General features: G+C 38.7%; 1 protein-coding gene across 2 annotated transcripts in view; it reads left to right on the top strand.

Annotated features, from left to right (window-relative positions):
* ECI2 (enoyl-CoA delta isomerase 2) overlaps positions 1–23,257 on the top strand; it is a 37,791-nt gene extending 14,534 nt beyond the window's left edge. Inside the window, exons 2-10 of one of the 2 annotated variants that reach the window (XM_067562618.1) lie at positions 3,691–3,856; positions 6,331–6,429; positions 12,425–12,610; positions 13,885–13,954; positions 15,599–15,701; positions 17,584–17,704; positions 19,976–20,065; positions 21,280–21,423; positions 22,607–23,257. In XM_067562618.1, the coding sequence (XP_067418719.1) occupies positions 3,691–3,856; positions 6,331–6,429; positions 12,425–12,610; positions 13,885–13,954; positions 15,599–15,701; positions 17,584–17,704; positions 19,976–20,065; positions 21,280–21,423; positions 22,607–22,762 (1,135 nt within the window). In that variant the 3' untranslated portion in view covers positions 22,763–23,257. The remainder of the gene's footprint in view (positions 1–3,690; positions 3,857–6,330; positions 6,430–12,424; positions 12,611–13,884; positions 13,955–15,598; positions 15,702–17,583; positions 17,705–19,975; positions 20,066–21,279; positions 21,424–22,606) is intronic. The other variant, XM_067562619.1, reaches the window with a different exon arrangement.
* Positions 23,258–23,643: the final 386 nt, after the last annotated feature.

Genomic DNA, 23,643 nt, shown 5'->3' with positions numbered 1-23,643 from the left:
AGCGTGGCAAGCCAAAATGGAGAAGCAGTTTGTAACATGCTGTATCTGAAATAAACTTTTTATGTTACTACCAAAACTAAAAGCCTGTGGAACATGATCATCTGTCTTCAGGATTTTGGATAATTTAAGGAAAAGACATTCTCTCATAAAAGAAATGTGTATATTTTAATGGTCTTATCTTTGTTTTAATGGCAACTCTTTGTCAAGTCTCAGGTATTTAATTGAAAAGAGAACCTATTGTTGGGAAACAAAATCCTCCAGTGAAAGAGACTTGTGGAATAGAATCTTAGTAGACACTTTCTCCAGAATGCGTCTCCTGCTATCGAAATGACCAAATCGAGTTTGTTTATATACTTAATTTGCATTGCAGTTAAATATTTGTGTATTTTCTAGAAAGGAGAGGAAAACTGAATGACTGCTGCTTATACAGAATCAGTTGTGTCAGACTGACTGTGCTAAATTGTCTCCGAACTCCAAAACAGCAGAAAAGAATTGGGACTTTCCCTCTTAATTTTTTCTAGGCCTTGGAAATCTACTCTTCTATAAAGCAAGCCTTAATTAGTGTGTCTGTATATGTCCCAGGAAGTAATATGCACTTTTTCTTCCCAAACCAAATAGTTAATTACATTATTCAGGGCATGGTAGATTAGAAACCCATGGAGTAGCTAGGGTAGATTCCATGCCTTATCTGGTTTGTAGGACAGACCTTATACTCGTCACTGCTGTATTCTATCCTGTCTTACACCTAGCCCAAGAAAGAGACTTTAAAACAAAAATATCAGTGACACACACACCTATTTGATAAGAGAAATATTCTCACTCAGCCATTGATCTCCTTCTCCTCTGCATAGCACTAAAGTAGTAGGTAAATGGTAGAGGACTTATTGATCATCCATAACATGGTGTATGATAATATCATTGAATATGTAACCCACATGCTTGCATTGCAGCATTTAGTGGTGTAAATAAGGGAGGATACATAGTTTCTTGTTTTGGGAGTACTCTCTGAGCCTGCAGACTTGCCTAAGCTGGGCAAGGTGACTCCGCTGGGTGGGCTAGAGTCATCCAGAAATAGGGTGTGGCAGGCTCTATGCATGCTCATCATTAACTGTTTGAAATTACTTGGGTGACTTCCATTCCAGGCAAGCAGCCTGGCAGGACAGCATGAAGAGTCACCCTCAGAGTGGAAAATCTTTGAAATGTAGGACTGGAAGAGACCTCGAGAAAGTCATAAAGTCCAGCCCCCTGCACTGTGGCAGGACCAAGTGTTTGTCCAATTTGTTTTTAAATGCTTCCAATGATGGAAGCCTATTCCAGAGCTTAACTATCCTATAATTAGAATGCTTTTCCTAATATCTAACCTAAATCTGCAGCAAAGCAGATTTAAGCTCCTGACTTTTTGTTCTACCTTTAGTGAACATGGAGAACAATCGATCACCATCCTCTTTAAAACATCCTACTTAACATAACTGAAAGATCTCTCAGTCTTCTTTTCTCAAGAGTAAACATGCCCAATTTTTTCAATCTTTCCTCATAGGTCAGTTTTTCTAAACTTTTTATCATTTTTGTCACTCTCCTCTGGACTCTTTCCAAGTTGTCCACCTCCTTCCGAAATTGTAGTGCCCAGAATTGGACACACGACTCCAGCTGGGACCTCACCAGTTCCAAGTAGAGCAGGACAGTTACCTCCTGTGTCTTACATACAATACTCCTGTTAATACACCCCGGAATCATATTAGCTTTTTTGCAGCTGCATCACATTGACGATTCATTCAGTTTGTGGTCCTTTATAATGCCCAGATCCTTTTCAGCAGTACTACCATTTAACAGTTACTCCCCATTTTGTACTTGTGCATTTGATTTTTTTCCTTCGTAAGTGAAGTGCACTTTTCTTTATTGAATTTCTATATGTTTTATAAGGCACCATGTAAATGAAACATACTATTTTTCTTAGTCACATTTTATAGAGAAAAGAAGAAATTGTAAGTTTCTGAGGGCAGGGACTGTCTTAACTGGTGTCTTTTACAGCACCATACATATCTCTGGGAATTAACTACTGATAAATCATTAACTGATGAAGGAGAGATTGCTCCACATACACACAAACTCAGTGGCCAAAAAAAGAAATATCTGAAACCTAAAATTCAATAATGCCAACATTAATGATAGTGTCCCAGAAGGGCTGTAACTAGATAGAAATTCTGATAGCCATTATAAATATTAGTATAAGATGACTCTGGAGCTTTATAACTGCATTTCATGAAGAAGCACTATAATCCAATGTTTTAATTGTATTCTTTGCATGCTTTGCCTGTAATATTTTTCTATTTCATGCTTAAGAACCTAAAATATCTTTTATATAAGATGACTATAGCAATCAAAGGAGTTGGGTACTACATCATGCAACATCCTGGAAAGGAATTATTTCTAGATTTCTCTAAGATTCTGACTGTGTCTATGTACAGGAAAAAAGGGTGATTTACTTGCAATGGATCTGGTTTGCAAAAAAGTATTTTTGTAATGTAAGTACCAGCAGAGTGAATAAGAATGATCTGAAATTAAGACCTGAAAAATGTTTACCTGTTAATGTCCCAGCTAGAGCTGGCTAGAAAATGGAATTTCCATTCTGTGGGAAATACTGACATTTAAAAAATTTTTGTTTCCTTTTTGACTCAGAACAAAAAGTCAAAATTTTTCATAGAACAGAAAGGCAGAAAAGTTTTGATTCAGAAACCTTAGAAACGTTTTTGATAATATAATAGATAAAATATCAACTGTATAAATAAAATGTGAAAATTATTGGAATGTAGAAGTGAAAACAAATGAAACAAGTCAAAATGATTAATTTCAACACTTTCACAGAAAATATTTAATTGAAATTGACACATTTCTGCAAAACATTTTCCAACTGTAACAAAAAACTGCATTTTCCAATGGAAAACGTTAGTAGATATTTTGACCAGCTATTGTCACAAATGTCAACAAAACATGTTGGATCTGATTCTTCTCTTACACTAGTGTAAAAGAGTGGTGCAACTCCATCGCCCTCACTGGAATTAATCTTGAGTCTCGCTAGTCTGAAAGGAGACTCAAATCAATAAACTCCAGTATTTTATGTTAGATATATCTGGACTTGAAGAGATCATAAAAAATGATAGTGATGACAAGAGATTTTTTAGACTTGTAAACTAAATACACAACATTGAACACATTAACAATATATCCTTTCCGTTGTGTTCTCCAATTCAGCCAGAATAGCTGGAATCAGTGGAGTTATGATTTATGGGTAAAAACAAGTAGAAATCTGCCATCAGTGCAACTGATCTGCGTTTAGCAACTTAGCTGGCACTTGATCACATAACTTTCTCCCTCTGTCCCCTTTCTCTTCTGGCAGTGTTCTGATTGACTCCTATCTCTGGCAGTAACCCAGCACTCTAGTTTATGTACAATAAAGGGTTAGATACTAGTTGTTCAAAGGTTAATTATGCCAGAAATTGCTTCAAACTTCTACAATGACTGTATTATAACTTCTCTGTATTTATTTACTGTTTTTGGGGCTTTTTTTAACTTTCACTCTTGATCCTGTGAATATTTTTTTAAAAGGCAAACATTAAACATCTTGAAAAACAAAATGTATAGCTACAGCAGACTAAACAGCTAGCTGTAAGTGGATATTTGTTTTCCCTATAGTAGCACAGTGCATGCTGTCTGTTTTCCTGTAATTCATCTGCACACGACCGGAGCTGCCATGCAAATCAGCCAGTCAGATTTCGAAAAGGCTAAAGATCAGCTAACGCTTTTAAAGAAGGACCCTGGTAATGAAGTAAAGTTGAAGCTCTACGCATTGTTTAAACAGGTAGGTAGACAATTTTTGTTTAAATTGTGACTGTAGTCTGAAAAGTGACTGTAAAAGAAATCTTTGTAAAAGGCATTATAGGGTTCTATGTTTTGTGTCTCAGCAACTTCATCATGTTTCAAAAAAGGCTTTTTAAAAATAAATTACAGCCAGCTCTGCAAACTCAGCCTGAGCTCTGAGAGTCAAGCTGAGTTCTTCTCACCTCATGAATAATCACCAGTAACTGGTTTGTGAACCAAATTATGTCCTCAGTGACACCTAAACCATTCCATTACCTTCAGTGTGGTGTGAGGTGTGCCTGATTTGAACTGGGTGTGTGTGGAATTGTTGAGGCACAAGAAGAAATAGAATCCAGTTCAGTCACTCTTAGCTGTATCAGCTATGCAGTGTGCACAAGTCCTGTATTCCTACAACATTTATTTCTGAGGTAAAAAACTCAAAATCAATCCACTGCTTAGTTTGCATGAAATGATTATAGTTTCAAACCATTGTATTATTTATTACTAAGACTTAAAGTGGGCAGAGTGACATAGGGCATTAGGCAAGCCTTTTACAGTGTGGTGTGTTTTACTACTCTAAAGGAATCTTTTTGTAATGGTCTGAAGCAATGGTTTTCAACAACCTTTTTTCATTTGTGGACACCTAAAAAATTTCTAATGGAAATGGAATGGAGGTGCAGACCACTTTAGAAATTCATCCTGTGGTCCATGGACTTCTAGCACAGCAATCTTAGACTGAAAACTGACTGAACAGAATTCAACTATAAATGTTGCACATGCTCGGCCTGGCATTTGACACAGTGTGAGAAAGGGTGCTAAACCATGGGCTTCTATAGTAACAACAACACTTCTGGGTTTTGACCTGTAGGTGGAGGTATTCACATTTTTGATTGATTAGAAAAATGGAATGTCTTTTCTGGAATCTGAAACTTTATTTTCATAGTCACCTTTTGAGAACCCCTTAGTTAGACATAGTCTGTGGATCCCCAGTGGTCCGCGGACCACAGGTTGAAAACCACTGGTATTAAGTATATGGGGGGAGAGATTAGTCAAGGGGGTATCTTTTTGTATTAAAGGAACAAATTGTTCTTTTAATAAAATAGAAGAAAACACACTTTTTAAAGATAGACCCTTACATGTTATTGTCAGAAACAACTGACTTACGTTTCTGGGGTCTAAATATTTCTCTCCCTGTAATTTGCCTTTCTTGAAGAGAGATTGATCTTATGCAATAATATTTTTGTAAGCTGAATATACAAATACACCTTTAAAAATGTTTTTTTTAATTAATTAAAATGGTTGGAGTCTGGACAATATTGAGATTGAGTTTCTGAGAATTTACTTGTTTATCTTAAAAACTTAAGAGGCTTAATGTAGACATAGGTCTTGTCTACACTACAAAGATAAGTCGACCTATGTTAGGTTGATTTACAGTAACCGCATTAATTACTGCGTTGGCTGATGTCCACACTACCTTGGGTCGGTGGTGTGTGTCCTTACCAGGAGCACCTCCACTGCCTAGGAGGGGCAGCGTGGGGAGCTGAGAGCCCAGTCTTTCAGCTCTGCTGGCTGCTCTCTGCTGGGAGCCCAGCTGCCTCACGGGCTCCCGGTGGGCTGCCCCCCCGCCCAACTCCCCATTCCCACCAGGAGCTGAGGGAAGCCACCTCGGGCTTTTCCCCTCCAAAGGGGGAGGGGAGGAGGATAGGGGACAGCCCAGGCTTCTCGTCAAGAGCGGGGTCCAGCCGCTTGGGGTTTCTGGCCATGGGAGCAGGGTTCAGCCACTCAGCTCTCCAGGAGAGAGGGGAGTAGCTGGGCCTTAGCTGCCTGGCTTGTTAGAGCTGTGAAATTGACAAGAATGACAGCCAATAGTCAATGTAAGGAACACTGTGTCTGCACTGACACTACATCGCCCTAACTACACTGACATAAGTCCTACACCAAGCAGTTCCCAACCTGTGGTCCGTGGACCGAGGCTACTACAGGGGGTCCACGGAAAAGAAAAAGAAAAATTCTCACCAAGGAAATGTACAATTTCAAATAAAAAATAATTTCATATAGTTTCTAAAAACCTACTACTGTAATTTATTTTACAACTAGTAGCATGTGGTGGCCTGCAAAATATTTGGAGATTGCAAAGAGGTCTGCAAACTCAAAAAGGTTGGAACCGCTGCCCTACACCTCTCATTGAGGTGGTTTTATTATGCTGGCATAGCCCGGGAGTTACATCAGTGGGACGAGCATTTCAGTGGGTACAACTCCACTGTTCTGTCAACAAAAGTCAGCAGGGTAGACCAACCCATGGTGACTTTACAGTACTCTTTTCTTTAGAGCACACTTGTTTGTTTTCAGAGCTTCTGTGCCATGATCATGTAATGATTCATAGGGGTTGTGTTCTTTGCCCCAGATTGAGAAATATTGGTTGAGAAATTTGAACTTACTTGAAAACTACATGAGTTTATTCCACCCTTTATACAGGCTACTCAGGGTCCCTGCAGTTCTCCGAAGCCTGGTATGCTTGACTTTGTCAAGAAGGCCAAATGGGACGCATGGAATTCACTTGGCAGTTTGTCTAAGGTGACTATAGCATTACTTTCAATTTATCATTTCATTTTCAAACCAGATACTCAATACTGATTAGGGAAGGGCTAGTATGTAATCATATCACAAGTTAGTTAAAAGTCTGTTTCAGACATCAGCATATTTTGCATGATGTCTTACACACTTCTAAAATATTTTGGTTTTATATTTCTGCTTTGTAAACTTGGTTTAAAGTGTTACCAACAGTTGATGGCAATGTTAGTGTACAGGAGTTTTTAGGTGTAATTATTTATTCAAGGAAGGCTTGTTTGCCTGCTTTTAAAAGTGTTATTCTAATTGTGTCATATTTTAGTGTTTCTTTTAAAAAAATTAAAGGAATGGGCTTTATAGCACTTTTCACTGCCATACAGATTGACCCTCTGAATGTGTGTGTATGCAAGAGAGAACAAGAGTGTCTGTCTCCCTCTTACTTGTTGAATGTATATAAAAATAGAGAGAGTATGCTTCTGGTGTTCCAGGAGGAGGAAAAAACCCTTAGTTCTATAGGATATCCTACCAGCTGATCAAGGAAGAAAATTATTTGTTCCAAACAATTGTCTTACCCAGACCTCCTGGCTAACATGTATTGCATGTTGTCATAGGGAAGTTAAAGGTGAGGATCCTGACATCCATGTCTAATTTGGTTTTAGCTAATAAACAACCTAACCCCAGCAGCAAAATTGTGGCTACTTTGTGACTTCACAAGTGGAATTAAGCTAGTTTTGATCTTTTTCTTTAGAAGAGGAAAAAATCTTCTACCATGAATGCTCCTTTCATGGATGTTGGTAAACTTGTCACTTCAAAAAGGTGATTTGTGTCATAGGCTAAAAGACTGTGACTCTAAAAAACAGCCTAGTGGTATCCCATTTTTATTCTGTCTCCGCAGATTCCATATCAAAAAGTGTTCTTAAAAGAACTATATTTTTACTTGTAAACTAACTGTAAGCTTTGCAAACTATTACAGGTAGATGACCAGAGCCCAGGGATGAGTTTGCAAAGCTGACTGAAGAACTATGTATTTTTATTTTTAAACCCTTTTTTATATGGAATCTCTTGAGACATAATAAAATGGGATCCCCACTATGCCATTTTAGAGTCATTTTAAAAATAAAATTGCACTTTTAAGAGCCCTTAAAAATATCAAATTTCTTCTCCCTAAGTCATGTCAGTTGGCAAAATTTGGACTTTCCTGAAACAATTTGTTCTGGTTCTAATGGACAAACTGCTGCATCAGAAATAATTTTTCTTCACTTAGCTTAGCAATAAGATAGCTAAAATCACTTAACCCTTAATTGTCAGAGAGATAATGATTTCTTTCATATTGATTATGTTGTGGTAGCTCTTGTAAGAGCTATTTCTCATGTTCTGATTCTCAGATCAAGAACTGTTGATCACTCTCCCCCGATGCATTATTTTTTAAAAGGACTTGCAGTTAATAAGCATTGTTGCAGACTGCAGTACTTCAGAAAAGTAACTGCACACAGTAATGTTTCAACGGTGAGAAGGTAATGGCTCTGTGTGCATTGTCTAAGTGGGGTGGCAGCACCAGTACACTGAAGGCTGAGCTGCCTTGTACTAACTATAATTAGGTCTTTGCACTCTGCTGCCATAGGCCTGACTGCATCTTCCTAGCCACATTACTGTATTTAGCAGACCTAGTTCCTGGTTAACTGGCCAGCTCAGTAGCAGAAATGCCAACCCTCCCTAATGTTCCATAATCTTTTGATTTTTACATTTAATTATAAATTCAGGCTTTAAATCTATGACTTTTGTGTCATTTGCCACCATTCAGATCCAACAAATGCAGCAAATATTATTGTGGCAATGGGGTCAGTCTTCTCCCCCATGGCACATGAGCAGACTGCACTGTGAGGGTCTGATAGGAGAGAAGCCTTGGCAATTTTGAATGGGTTTTGGAGCACTGGATTCACAGTCCATGCTACAAGCAGTGTGTTGTGCTCTAACTAAGTAGACCCTGTTGGACTACATTCATGTGCTCTAGGTACCTTTTTAGAGCATGTCAGCAGGGCCCGGTTTCTCAGCAGGGAGGGAAGAGGTCATGGCTATGCAAATGGGGAAACCCAATACACATGTGCAGGCCTCTTGGGCACCCTCCTTATGAAAATTCTGATTGCATCTCTAGTGGGAGGAGTGCCTTGGGGGCAAGCAGGCATGTGTGTGGTGTTTGTTCGTTTTTTGTTTCTTTGCTACACCCCTTTTGCCCCAAAGTTCACCAGCAACCACTGTTGATAAAAATGGCGGATGTGGGTGATAAAAATGAGCCAAATACGCCAGAAAAACCCTAAGTTGAAAAACGTTTCTGAAGTTCAAAATAGACTATGCAACCAAATTTAAAGTGAGTAAGCCATTGAGAGAGAGAGGGAGAACATTATGTGTACTGTGAACTATGTCACATGGACATATCCATCATGCATGGCAGTCGTAACAATGTGAAAATTTGCATTGGTGCGAAAAAGCATGTTAAGCCAGCAAAAACAGAAGCTAGCGGCGCATGCAGATAAAGCAGTTCTTAACCGCAGACGTTGAAGAGAGTGTGATCTGTGCTGAAATGTTGGTAATGGGCTTCATTGCTGAGCATAACTTGTCAGTTGCAATGAGCAGTCATGTCTCAAAGCTACTGAAAACTGCTTTTCCTGATTTGGAAATAACCAGGAAGTATACATATAAGTGCACAAAAACAACAGCTATTATCAAAGAGATGGCAAATGACAGTGTGGACCACCTTGCAGAAAGTGTGTGGTGTTTGTTGTTTAATCTAGCTGCTGACACAGCAACGGTGCAGCTGCCAGCAAGCTCTTCCTGATCATCATTCAACATTTTAATGACAGCAAAGGTAAAGTGATCACCTTGTTTCTATCAGTCCCAAACTGTACAGAGTGTGCCACTGGAGAGAATATTTTTCAGCTTCTGAATTCAAAATGTGGATGCCAGGAGAGTCCCTTGGTCAAGCTGCTTGGCTTTTGGAAGTGACAGTGCTTCTGTCATGTTGGGTGTGCACAAGGGTGTTGCAGCATTTATTCGAGAGCAACAACTGTCTCTCTTGTGGGCTGCCCATGTCACCTTGTGCACATCACAGCTGAGAGAAGTGCAAAACATTTGCCCATGATGAACTCCTAATTGACATCTACCGTTATTTCAACAACAGCACCAAGTGTGTCCAGGAATGAATTGTGTGTCAGAAGCTGTGCAGTATAAAAGTCCGTAAGATATTGGCGCATGTGCTGGCTGTTGCTTGGCCTATATCTGACTCAGCTTGTCCAGCAATAGAACCACTGTCCATGTTCTTCTGGGTGGAAGCGGCAACGTTGTGAGGAGTTCATGCATGCGGCACCAAGCTCAAATCTGCACGGCCCTCCTTTGCAGCAACATAAAACCAATGCAGATGCTGATAAGATTCATGCTAAAGTGACAACCCAGCAAGACCAGACCATAAGCGACAACCTACTGCGAATCAGGGTGGGCCACAAAGAGCACAAATCAACAACAGCCAAAAGTGAACCAGGCGTAGTAGCAACCAACAGCCAATTGCCAACTGCAAAACTGGACATCACAGCAAAATCAAATACAAATACTGTATCATCCAAAAAGCATTGTGACAACAAGCACAGAGATCTTGTTGCAGATGCCAAATGTAACAAAGCAACTAAGCCAGCTTCATAGTTCAGGGCAATTGCACATGTATTCCTCCTCCGTGGTCCAGCAAGGGCACCCCCTCAGGTTTCTCGCTCCCCATCCATCACCTTTCTTGGGTGGAAGCATGTGTCTCTCTCCCTCTTAACCAGGGTTTTTCCAGGCTGCACAGTTCCCTGCCTACATTGTGAATTCCCCACCAAGTCAGACTGCCTAAGCAGGCCTGCTTTGTCTTCTCAGAGGCTATGAACAGCATAGGTAAAAGTTACCCCACAGCTTACATTCACTGTTGCTGGCTTTCAGAAGCCATCCCACAACGCCTCATACTGACAGTTCCATCAGGGCAAGCACTCCTGGTGGGGATGTGCACCACCGACATGAGCAAAGTGTAGACACGCACAAGCAATGTAATTACTGCAGTGGTTGCATGCTGACGTAAGTTAGGTCGACTTCATTTTGTAGTGTAGATGTGTCCTGAAGAGATACTAATGACTGGATAAATCACAGACCTCGTTGAAATTGATGGCTGTGAACACCTTTCAGTTAATATAACTAAGGATACATAGGGGCATGCGATTAACTTAAGAAAAAAGGAGTTTGACTGAGTGGCTGGAGGCTGGAGGCTGTTACATTTGAGACAATTTTGGGTGACAATTTTATTTGCGGGGAATGTAATCAAAGTTGTTGGGGAAAAAAATTAGACATGAATGTTTCTTGGGGGGGAAGGACATTAGGAAGTGGAGGAGTGGTGAAATAAAGGGAGAGGGGTTGGAGTTACAGGGTTGGGGGGGATAAATGGGGATGGTTGGGAGGGGAGAGAGGTTGGAGGTCATGTGAGGGAGGCTTAGAGGTTAGGGAAAATAGTGGGGGAGGACCTTTTCCCCCATTGTTTGTCTTTTAGTAGTGTTAGATGGAATCTTGTGGGTGAGAATGAATGGGTTGTAAGAGGAGGTGAAGAGCTTGTAAATTGCAGCACTTCTGGGGTTGGCAAAGTAAAAGTGTGTGTGAATGGGACATACTGGAGAATTGCTGAAAGGGGGCAAAGTTAAGGTTGTGTGTGCAACCAAGGTTACTCAGTAGTCCTATTTGTCTCTGCCAACTGGAAGATGTCAGGCTGTTGAGTCCAGAATGGCCAAGCAAGCAACTTAAGCTATGCTAGGCCCCAAAACAGTGGTCAAGCAACTCAAATTGCACTGAGCCTCCAACACTTTTGTTTGGAAGATTACCACTTGTAATTACTTGTTTATTCTCATGTCACTCTTTAGAGTGAGAGAAGAGCAAGTCTGGGTCATTCTTACACCCTAGGATGAATAAAGACACTTCTCTCTCCATAAAAGTACTCAGACTACCAAGTGTAAAAATTTGAGATATCAATATTTTAAGTATGGAACTTTAAAAAAAATCTGTTATGCAGTCTCTTATTTTGATAAGATTGCCTATAGAAAAGCAGTGCTCTGACTGAAACTACAAGAGCTACAAAATGTGTGTGTGGGGGAGGTGTTTGTAGGTGGTTATTTTAAAATGGGCACTTTGCACCTTGTAGAATGAGCTGAAAGACTCATATTACTAGAGAATAATCAATTTTGAAGTTCAAGTATAATAAAATGGATGAATTACATTCTCTAGAGGTTATGCTAATGTTCAAAGACAGTATCTCATTCAGAATAATTGACACACTAAGGAATTTACACTTTTATTAATTTTTACATGTTAACTGATTGTTTTGAGAACTCTTTGCTATTTATGTTTGAGGTAAATATTTAGTTTTCTTTCATGTCTATAGCTTATTGTTTAAAATGTATGTTAGCCTCCTTTTCTGGCATTTTATTTCCCAGAAGTACTTGTATTCTTAAATAAATTTTTTCTTTTTGCTTAAGGAATGTCCCAATGTGTATCTCAGAATAGAATATCTTGAGAGCTCTTGTCCTAAATCTGAAAAACCAAGTGACGATCTTGGCATTTAGCATATTCTACGATAAGGATTTTCAAGGCAGTTTTTTCCCCTGAAACTGGCAATGCTCAACATCATCAAAATCTTCATAACGGTTCCAAACCAGACACAAAACATATAAAGTATTCATTCAATAAATGTCCTTATCTGCTCTTCCTCTTGGTATTTGTCTCCTCAGCATAATGCCTTCGTGATGTGTTTTCAAAAGCAAAGATCTGACTTTTATTTTGATCACCTTGATGAACGTAACTTCCTTTTTAAAGAGATTTTTCTAGTTTGCTTTAAGCTGAGAAGCAATTCCTATTTTCAGTTCACCATTGCACTAAGCAGAGGAGACTGAGCTGGACTCCAACATTTTTTAATAATAATTTTGGGTTTTCCTCACCACAGGACAATGCCAGACAGAAATATGTTGAGCTTGTGTCAAGTTTGGTCTCTTCTGAGTCTTCTAGCCAGGTGAAAGATGCCACTCCTGACAACAAACATGGATATGAAACCCTACATGTTACTACCACAGACAACATCACTAAGATAATGCTAAACCGCCCTGAGAAGAAAAATGCTATCACCACACAGGTAAAGAGACTGACTTTAGGGGTTAAATGTTACCTTACATCAGGTTAAAAGCCTGGTTTTGCTGATATGTTGTGGTGAAATTTCATTACAACTTCTTGGAATGCCTTTCAAATATTGGGTGCCCAATTCTATGAGGTGCTGAGTTCCTCTATTCCCATTGAAGTCAATAGGAGTCGAAACCTTCAGCACCAAACAGTTGAGACCCATAGTTTACTATAGTGATGCACATGGACACGTGCTGAGCAACTACGTTTTTGTGAAGTAACTTGGAAGAATATACTTCACTCATGCCCAGTCACAGCCTAAAGCAGCAACTGCTCTTCCTCTTGCTATTTATCTCCTCAGCATAACCTTGGTGATGTGTTTTCAAAAACAAAGAGCTGACTTTTATTTTCCCTCCAGTTCTGGTGTGTCCTCCATTTCCCTGCTCTTTCAAACAACTTATGTAATTCTGCTGCTGCTATTCAGTTTCTCATTTGTTTTCCATTTCAATCTTTTCTTTATCTTTGAGTTGATGTACAAAAGCTAACCACCGTGCTAGCAATGACCAGCTTTTTAAGGGTCAGATTTTTCAAAAGCTCTTCGTTTTGACCTAAATCCTACCCTAAATTGAGACAGTACACTGCAGAAAGATTCTACTGTGGTTAATTTTAAAGATTGTGAAGTGCTTTGAAATCTAATGGTGAAAAGCACTTTATAAGAATTGGGTATCATTATTATTAATGTAAACATATGTACAAGACCTTTCCATAGCCTTGTCTAAACCAAGGAATTTGTAAAATTCCTCCAAACTGGTTTTAGCAATGTTGTATGTATGTCAAGATAGATGATCTGCTCCTGCAACTATTTCCAGCAGCATAGAATGCTCAGGGGAATCCTGATGTAGGAGCTCCAAAGAAGCCAGATTAGGGACCGGAATCTGATCTTTTATGTTTCCTGTCTTTTTAACATGTTTTAAATTCACTCACGTATAATGTCACTTGTCAGGTTTTAAAGGAAGTTTTATCCAATCCATATGCACTTTTCAAGGGAGCCTCATTCTGACCTTCAAACTCGTACCTGAAATTTTATGCACATTGTCTTCTGTGGATATAAATATCAGACCTGCAATATTTAACTGTTGCAGGCACATCTGACCTGTGTGCCTACATTGCAGGCACAATTTTAGAGGCTCTCCTTGAAAATTTGGCCTTTCAACGTTCTTGATTTTCAGTGTGGGTTTTCTTTTGTGGCATCACAGCTTTTTTTCTTATGTTTATCCTTCTTTTACCCAGATGTATAGAGAAATTATTCAAGCACTTGAAGAAGCTGCCAAGGATGATTCAATCATAACTGTAATAACAGGTATCACGTTTCATGGCTTCTCAACCAGATTTATTTATTTATTTATTTTGAAGAGGTGAATTTTATCTTATGCCTAAATGTAATGCTGACATTATCTAGATCAGTGGTGCGCTAACTTCTCCAGTCATGCTCTCCCCCCCCTTTACTATTCACAGATTTTGTTGTGCCCCTGCCCCCCATTATGTATCATCTGAAACTGGGGTTTGTTTGTTTTTTGCATGTCGGCAGAAGGAATACCAAATTTATTTTTATTACTAAATTTATAACACTAGTTAAGGTTATTAGGAAGTAGTAAACACAAAGTATTACAAATTGCAAACATGTATATTTTTAAAAAATTAACTACTTATTAACTGTTCCTTCTTCAGTGAGACAGATGGGCATGTATTTCTAAGACAATGATGTCCACGCTTGGTTTTATCTCAGAGTAGCAGCTTCTGAGATAATTTTCCAACTGCAGTTGTGAGCGCTGTTTAGTCTTGATTGCTACCAGCTTGACAAATGCTGTAGTCAGAGTTGGGTTACATATAATATATATCAACATACCAGAAATAACTGTTCTTGATAAGCTAAAAGAAAAACTACACTTGCATGTATTCTTGTGATCAATTAAGATAACCTGTGATCTTGCTCTTATATGGTCTGTGAGCCATGAATGTGTGTCATGTCCATCTTCAAAATTTGCTTTTTCAACACACACGTTCAGGACACTGGGTTTTATAACAATAATTTTGTTATAATAGTAATTTTGCCCACACTACCCTTAAAGCAGGAAGAAAAGTAGTTCTCGTTGTTGGTATTTGTAAGCCACCTATCATCGTGGTATCTGAGTGGTATCCTCAGAGAACCAAAACAACTGGGGGGGGGGCAATCCTGCAAACACTTATGCACGTAACTTTATACCACTGATTAGTAAAAAAAGACTATTTGGGCATCAAGTTATGCATGCATATAAGTGTTTGTAGGATTGGAGCCTTCAGCCATCACCATAAAATGCAATACATTCTAGAAACAGGAAAGAATCATTATCAGTGTGCTCTAACTTTTAACCACACCCTTTCTGTTTTGAAAGTTGTGCCCCCAATAGCTTTGTATTGTAAAATGCTGGTATTTGTAGTCTTCACTGCAGATTAGGGTTTTTTTTAAAAAGGGATACAACATGTAATTTAGGGTTTTGGGGTTTTTTTAGTTGAGTAATTTTGATTCCCTTTCAGTTTTGGGTGAAGAGGGAAAATCTGTAATTGCATTTTCCTATTTGTTTTTAAATGTATTCTCTCCTTTGTTGCTGTATGAGACCCATGCAGACAGGGGAAGCTGACTTACTATGCAGTGGAAACAGTGAAACTGACTATTCACAGTGTGATCAGATACAAAAAGTGAACTGAATTCCCCCCTCTCTCCAACTTTCATTTTCACTGCTCTTAGGCATTCCTTGTAACAATAGTCGGTTAAAAATATCAGAACTAATATTTTAAGGTTGAAGATATCCTGAAACAAGGAATTGTTTATGTTTTCAGGCAACTTCCTAATTACTTAACCTAAATGTCTAAAGCTAAGCTTTGTCTTCTGAACATGAAAAGAAAGCTTCAGTTTCTTCATTTTGCCTATTCAGAATTATTTGGTGTTCCCTTATATTGTCTGCAGGAAATGGGGATTATTACTGTAGTGGAAATGACCTGAATAACTTTACCAATATCCCACCCGATGGAATAGAGAAGATGGCGAAAGATGGTGCAGTATTACTCGAGTAGGAATTTTTTAATATTGTATGTGCATACACTACTGTAAAGGGTAGAATATTATTGACTTGACTTAACTCAGGCTTACAGGTTCCAACCAATAATAGGAATCCAATTATACTACATATAGTACATACACATAGCAAGAGAGATCAAGAGCAGTCTCAAAGAGTTTACAGTGTACATAAACAAGAGTGGGAAAAAGGAAATATTAACCACATTTTATAGATGAGGAAATGAGGCACAGATATTAAGGCCAGGTCTACACTAGAAATCTTTGCCAGTATAGTAACGTCAATTAGGGATGTCTAGACTTTTTAATTTTTTTAAATGACATTTCTATACTGGCAAAAGCTCTAGTGTAGATTCAGCTTTACAATATAGTTTATTTTGTTCAGGAAACTAGTATAAGCTATACCAGCAAGAGCATTCTTTTGCTGATATAAGCTACATCTCCATGAGGAGGGTTTGCCCATGTAGCTATACCAGCAAACTTTTTCTAGTATAGACTAGGCCTAGAGCCTGGAACTAACACAGATCTCGAGTCCCAATCTAGTGTCTCAACCACAAGACCATACTTGTTCCCTATATGCTGAACAATGAAAAATTACAGCTTACAGTTTTAAGGTACGTTGGGAGACAATACAGTGCCATAAGATACAGGACACATATAGGGCAGGTACATGGGATGATTCTGTGGCTGAAATATTTCTTAGAACAGGCGGAAACTGATTTCATTTTATTTTTTTATTGCTCAGTTTTAATCAAAAAGAGGATTAGGAGATCTTTTACCTTCACCATTGCTTCTGTGTGCTTATAAATTTGAGAAGGAAACTTTGGGAAATATTCATGCCTTGGATTCCTGACTGAAACGTCAGATACTACAGTAATGGACACTAGAAAACCCTAAGTTAGGTACATAGATACCTGCTGCTTTCTATCCAATATTTAAAGATAAACTGCAAGTGAAGGGCTGCAGGACTGAGTCCTCACTTAGGCAAGTGGTCTGTGGACCTCAGTTTTTTGCCAAGAGACAACAGCAAGATCCAGACCTATCATGAAAACTTCCACTTCAGCATGTGGTAAATGCCCCCATTAGCCATGCTAAGTAGGAGATTCAGCACAATACTTAACATTTTACCTGTTTTGTTTTTTCTTTAAATTTCTGTCAGCCCTTCTCCCTCTTGCTCTTGTGGTGCCCTTGTATTCCTTGTGCTACTTACATCCCAAAAAGAACATGTGTTGTACCCTTGAGGATACAATATAAAGTTGTGTAGAATACAATGAAACACCCTTCTGTGACCCTATATCAACAAGTGGTAGTGAGGCTCCATGGCAGTGATGACATCACTAGCCTGAGGCATCACAGCAGAATAGAAGCTAAACAGCTGAAGAAGGGATGAATATCTCAAGCATGGAAATGCATGGGAAGAAAAGTAAGTTATTAAACAATGATGTGCTTCATGTCCTCCTTAGCCTGTTTATTGGGGGCATTCAGTACCTGTTTTTGAAGGAAATGGCATTTTCATAATTTGATTTGCAGTTCACCTTTTAAGAAACCAGCTCTGAGCATGTCACATGAATCCCAGCTGGATAGGAAGTGTAGGTATTTGGCACAGATTCTCTGTTCTTTGTTAATGGACATTTGGGAAAGCTAGAAAACCATACATTTTATTTTAATAAATTTGTTAGTCTTTAAAGTGCTACAGAACTCTCGTTGTTTTTGCTCTATACAGACTAACACGGCTACCCCTCTGGAACTCTTATACAGTTCATAGTACAGCATTACACAGATTATGTAACTAGGCTCATGTTTTGCAAAAGACTAGTCTTTTTCCCATCAAAAGTTAATGTGTCATCCTGACAAATTCTGTTTCTTCCCATCTCCAGGGACTTTGTCAAACATTTTATTGATTTCCCTAAGCCACTGATTGCAGTGGTGAATGGTCCAGCTGTTGGAATCTCTGTAACTCTTCTTGGGCTGTTTGATATTGTGTATGCTACTGACAAGGTAAGTAAACTGCAGGACTGATCTCAATCCAGTATTTGTAAATCCCTGTGTACAGGAGACATTTGTGGGAGTGAAATTTACCAACGTAAGCTGCACCTGTGTGAGTACTGCTTTGCATCAGTGCAGCACATCTACAGTAGGGGTTTGCACCAGTATAACTGAACTGTTGTTCATACACCCATGATATTTCTCTAATGTAGATATGGTCTGTAATTTGAACACAGCCACCAAGAGCAGCGAGACTCAATATGAGTTCTAGTGAAGAAAAAATCATCACACGTTAGTACAGTAAAAGGTAGATTATGTGAAATTATGCTTGTAATGAATCTATTAACAATCAGAACATTTTAACTAACTATAACCAACTCCATTAGAGAATGGGAATTCAGTAAACTAATTTTACCAAATGTGTAATTAAAAACCTCATGACAGCTTTTCTTTAATCAAATCAGAGGTTGCTGAGATTACCAACTTTACTATACACAGAGCCATGCTAAAGCGTGGCATAAAATCCAAATACATATGCAATATAGATTGTTACTGCACAAAATAGGAAGCATCTGTCATGCATTTGTTGTAAATTATTCTTTAAGGCCCCTACACGATGAATGGTCTCTCTGGTCTTGAGGCCCATTTTCTCTTTAATTTTTATGAATCTTCACCAGGATTGCCACCTATCTCATTCCCCAAACAAGAGATATTAGTTTTGTGCTATACCCTTCAACAGTTGGTGTGGATTGGAGAATTCTATGGTTTTATCTTATTTATCTGGGTTACTGTTCTCTGTGCTAAGGAAACTGTGGCAGCAAACCATGAATTGCCGAACTCCTTTGGTAAACTTCCTGCACAAAAATCTGTATTTCTAGTAAACTTTAAATGGGACAAATGACGTATTTTTACCATCTCATATTGGACGTCGTACAAAAACTAAGTCCTGTGGTGGTTCTAGAAGTTGTGTCCAGGCTTGGAGTGAGTAGAAGGTAATTTTTAAACTGAATGTAATACCCTAGACCAATAAAATGAGAAAGATGTTCACTTAAATTTACATGGCTGCACATATTAGTTTTTTTTTCCCAAAAGGCTTTCAGTAATCAAATTTAGGGTCCAGTCCTGCCGGCATTCTGTGCATGGAATTCACTGCCAGAACTGGGCTGTTTGTAACTCTTGGATCCTGTGTTGTGTCTCTTGTAAATGAGCTTATTATACCAGTGTTTATTTCTTATTAGGCTGTGTCCCCACTGTGGTTGAAATTCTGCTAGGCACTATTGTGTTTAAATATGGTTGTTGCTGTTCAGTTACCCTGAGAATGGTTTTGGCTAACAATGCTATAAACCCCCCCTTTAAATAGGCAATTTGATCATAGTGGGGGGATTGTGTTATATGGAGAGAACCAAGCTGTGTATTAACCATGTATAATGGTTCACTACTCCACGTGGTTCATTTGGAGATTAATTCACCACAGATGGGACATCCCTTCCAGTAGTCAGTCAGCCCATTGTCTCACTCTTCCCCTCCAGGACTCTGGGTAGCTGTCATCTTTGTGACTCAGTCCTCTGGCCAGGTCACTTTAGTTCTCCCCTTCCAGTTTCTCTCTGAACAAGCTGTCCCTCTGCTATTACAGGCTGTCCTCTATTCTACATCCAAGACTGTGCCCCTTCCCCAGTGGCTGGTAGGGGAACCCAGGCCTGCCTTCTACTCCAGGTTCCAGCCCAGAGACCCTGTGCTCTGAAACTATGGTCTTCCTTCTCCCAGACCTGATTGCTACTTCCCTAGGCTCTGTCCTACTTCCTCCTCCTATCCTCTGGCACCTCTACTTCCCCATCCAAACTTCCTCTGCTTCTTGTGACTACTTGCCCCTTTGGCTTCTTGCTAGACCCTGTAATCTCTAACAAGCCTCCCTCCTGTCAGAGAATGACTATTTTCCCCTGCCTTCTGGTCTCAGCGTCTTAGCTTTATAGGAGCCCCACCTGTTCCTGCCCAGGTGAGCTTCATCCTTAATTAAGCATTTTTGATCCCTGACTCCCCTCTAGATACAACCTATGTGGTTAGTTGGCCCTCTAGCCTACCTTAACCCCTTCAAGACTGGTATAGGCGAACACATTACCAAATTGTGTTTTAAAGCCTGTAAAGGCAATGCGTCCAATTAATCTCTGGTGCAACTCCATTACAGTCAAGACTTTAAAATATAAAAACTAGACTCTAGTATTTTTCTTCTATTTAAAATGACAAATCTAGTTTCCTCAATTTAAAGATGGATTTACTCTTTAATAGGCCACGTTTCACACCCCATTTAGTGAACTCGGCCAGAGTCCAGAAGGATGTTCTTCTTACATGTTTCCAAAGATAATGGGCTTATCCAAGGTAAGAGTACACAAGTCTGTACTTTAACTTAGTACTTTCTACCTACATTTACTGAACTACAGTTTTCCTTAGTAATGCCATCCAGCTATATGAGAGAGAAGGATGACTGTGGGAGAGTTATTTAAATGGAGCCCACTCCCATTGTGTTTTGCACTCTGGTTAATTTTCTCTATAATTTTCATTCTTTAAACATTAGGAAAGTAGTCAAATAGTATCACCATAGGCACTGAAATAAAGAGAAAACTGAATATTAAAATTAAAGAAAAAAATCCACTGCCGGATGTATGTAACCTTTCTCTCTCAAGCTCCCCTTCCCAACCATGTCTCTCAGCCTTCACTGAGAGCTTGCATCTTTCCTCTAGCAATGCTAGGGGCAGTTGTAAAGCTGTCAGGAAGCTGAAAAGCACCCCTTAGAAAAGCACCTCTGTCAGGCAGAGAGCAGTAGTTGTAGGTACTCCTGCTGGGAAAAGTATATATTCAGTCTTTCCTCAGTTTTGTTATGAAGCAATTTTTTCACAAGTTCCAGAACCTTTCTCCACTACTGATGACAGGGTTATTTGTTAGTCTCCTATCCACAAACTCATGCATTTCTCGCTTCTGAGCCAGCAGTAGGAATAAATAAATACATAAATCAATAAAAGGCATAAATGCACACAATCAAAATAGAGCAGATCTTATCTTCCTATTAGAGTTGCATAATTTATTTTAGCTGTTACTTAGATATACCACTGTTAAATAGCCGTATCAGGTATATATTGCCTTTGTGTTAACAAAATTTCTCAATATAAATTATGATGATTTTGTATAATACATAGGGAAATAGGTGCTTTGTAGTCACTAGGAAGACAAAGATTATTTCTTCAACAATTTACAGAATGCCAATCCCTGGTCTGGATAATTTAAAATAACTGAATAAGTAACAAATAGTTTTGACATTAGTTAATCTGGGATGATCTTTGAGGGGACTTCCCTTCCTGTGTCAGATTCCCTGACAGCTATACAACTACCCCACAATGCTCTGGAAAAGATGCAACCCCTCAGTGAGTACTGGTGGCCAAACCCTTTTCAGAGAACAGAAATTAACAGGTAACGCTTATGTTTCCTTTTCTGCTATGAATAAGAATACTGTGACCTGGAGGTTTATGTTCTTTTTTCTAGTTTCTTAATTCTTATGTTTTATTAGATTGATAGCCTTTTTGTTTTCTTTCATGTAGGCAAATGAGATGCTGCTTTTCAACAAGAAGTTGACTGCAAGGGAAGCGTGTACCCAAGGACTTGTGACTGAGGTTTTCCCTGACAGGGCTTTTCAAAGGGAAGTTTGGATAAGACTTAAAGCTTACGCAAATCTCCCAAGAAATGTTAGTATTTAAAAATTGTTTATATACAGCTTGTAACCAGATAGAGTTCCTGCTCTCCTATGAGCAGACACTATAGCAGATACTATATAGAGTGCAAACTTATCCTCTTAGGGTTTGATTTAATTGGTAATAGAAAAAAAAATGAACCTCAATCTAAGTTTTCTTCTCAAGCTTGGTTATTTCTATGGTTTTCCCTCCAGGAATTAATGTCTCAGTTGCCTCTGTCTCAGAGGATATCCTGGTTGAAGTTGGCAAGAAACACTTGCATTTATGGCTCATCACTTTTCATCCAAGTATCTTTAAGAAATGAACTGTTAATCCACCTAAAAATTATGTGCATTTGCCTTGGATGCTGACTCCTAAAGGGTTAACAGAGATATCTGTTGCAACATTTTTATTTATTTACTTAATAGTTGCAAGTTTACTACAACTGCTACCTTGTGGGATATTCATTGTACTGACTTACCAAGGAGTTGTGAATGCTCAGCACCTTCAAAAGTGGATTACTAAACAAACCACCTAGGGAAAAGAATCCTGAATCTTCACACACTTGTTTCTCTCCCCCCCCCAAAAAAAATAACACGTCTGCAGTCCCTCTCTTTTCTGACTGCTTGGAATGTGTAGAAAACATAATGAGCTGGTCTTATAATAGACACTCTCATACCAACATCTTATAATAACTCAATTTATATTTGGAGCTGCAGGTAGTCTAGCCAATTCACACTTGTCTGTCCACACACATGGGAAGGATGGATGAATGTTTTGCTCCTCCTGAAACCACATCCTACTAAGTAGTCTTAGCAGCAATTAAAGCATCAGCCCGTGTGTAAAATGCCAAATTAAATTAAAAGTCTAACTGGAATACAATTCAGTTTTGATACTGCATATTAAGTGCCTCTCACATACTCTTTTTCAAAATGCTGAACTGAAGGAGTGTGTAGAACAGTGTTTCCCAACTGGTGTGCCATGGAATTTTTTGAAAAACTACTTGAAGGGATTTGAATTGGCTCATGAATATTCATGAGTTCGATTGGAGACTATATAGCAGTGTACCTCAAAATAATTGAAGGTATCGAAGTGTGCCACGGCAGAGAAAAGTTTGGGAACCACTGGTGTAGAATAGCATAGCTTGTACTATGTATGTCTCATTAATTGTGAACTTTTTGTTTTTTTCTTCTCCCAGTCCTTGGCACTGTCAAAGCAGTTAATACGAGGTGTGGAAAAGGAGACACTGCATGCAGTTAACTGTCAAGAGTGTGAACTCCTCAGGGAAAGGTGGTTATCTGACGAATGCATGAATGCTATTATGAGCTTCTTTGGGAAGAAATCAAAACTCTAATTTTTATTGTTGGTGAAGATCGAACCCCTGAAGCTCATCTGTTTATCCTTATTGAAAGGATTTTGATACGTTAATACTCTTTTGATTGGATAAATCCTACTTGTGCCTTTTTATTGATGTTGATTATTACTGTATTAATTATTGTGTAGAAATAATTTCAAAAAAACATTTTAGTAACTTGTAAGTTCTCTCTTTCTGTGGCCTGACATCTTGTATACAGACATGAATTTGTGATGCCAAACACATTGGATCCTTCTGCCTGGGTTGTTGGCTGGGAAAGCATTTATTGCTTTACATGCTGAACTGATGTCTTTGAATGTAATGATAGCTGTTTGTCTTCCAAAAGGGGTGACAGATTCAATAGCACCGAATCTTGATAGTTCTTGGATAACTGAGTGATAGTCGTATGATGCTAACATGTTTCTTTTTATCCAACTAGTACAGAAAAAGAAATATTGTATAAGTATAAAATAAATATTAAAATGTTTGTTACTAGGTCTTGCAGCTCATTATTGCTATTACTTTAAATAATTCGAAGGTTTTGTTGATGTTACCTTATTTCTTGGCCTTCCAAGTGAACACTTTGTTCTTTAAAAGATGTGTACCTAGCAGGCATTATGGATATCTTCTAGTTTTATATTTATTTCCAGTATTAGAAATAACCTCTTGCCTAAGGCTGGGGCACTAGAAAGTTTGAAATTGCAAGGGATTTTCAAAAATGCTGTAAAGACTTAAATCTGATATTTTCAAAAGAGATTAGAAAAAATGGTTGCATATCTGCATGTTATCAGGGGAGCACATCCTGCATTGCAAGTTGCTGCTCTGGCTGAACTCAGCACGTGACTACTATGGGTAATGTTTCCCTGCCTATTTGTGACCAA

This window comes from Emydura macquarii, unplaced genomic scaffold, assembly GCF_026122565.2.
Source record: "Emydura macquarii macquarii isolate MOO-44397 ecotype Brisbane River unplaced genomic scaffold, CSIRO-AGI_Emac_v2 contig_2452, whole genome shotgun sequence".
Taxonomy (NCBI): Eukaryota; Metazoa; Chordata; order Testudines; family Chelidae; genus Emydura; species Emydura macquarii.
The sequence above is the reverse complement of the archived record's forward strand: the minus strand, read 5'-3'. Positions and strand labels throughout refer to the sequence as shown.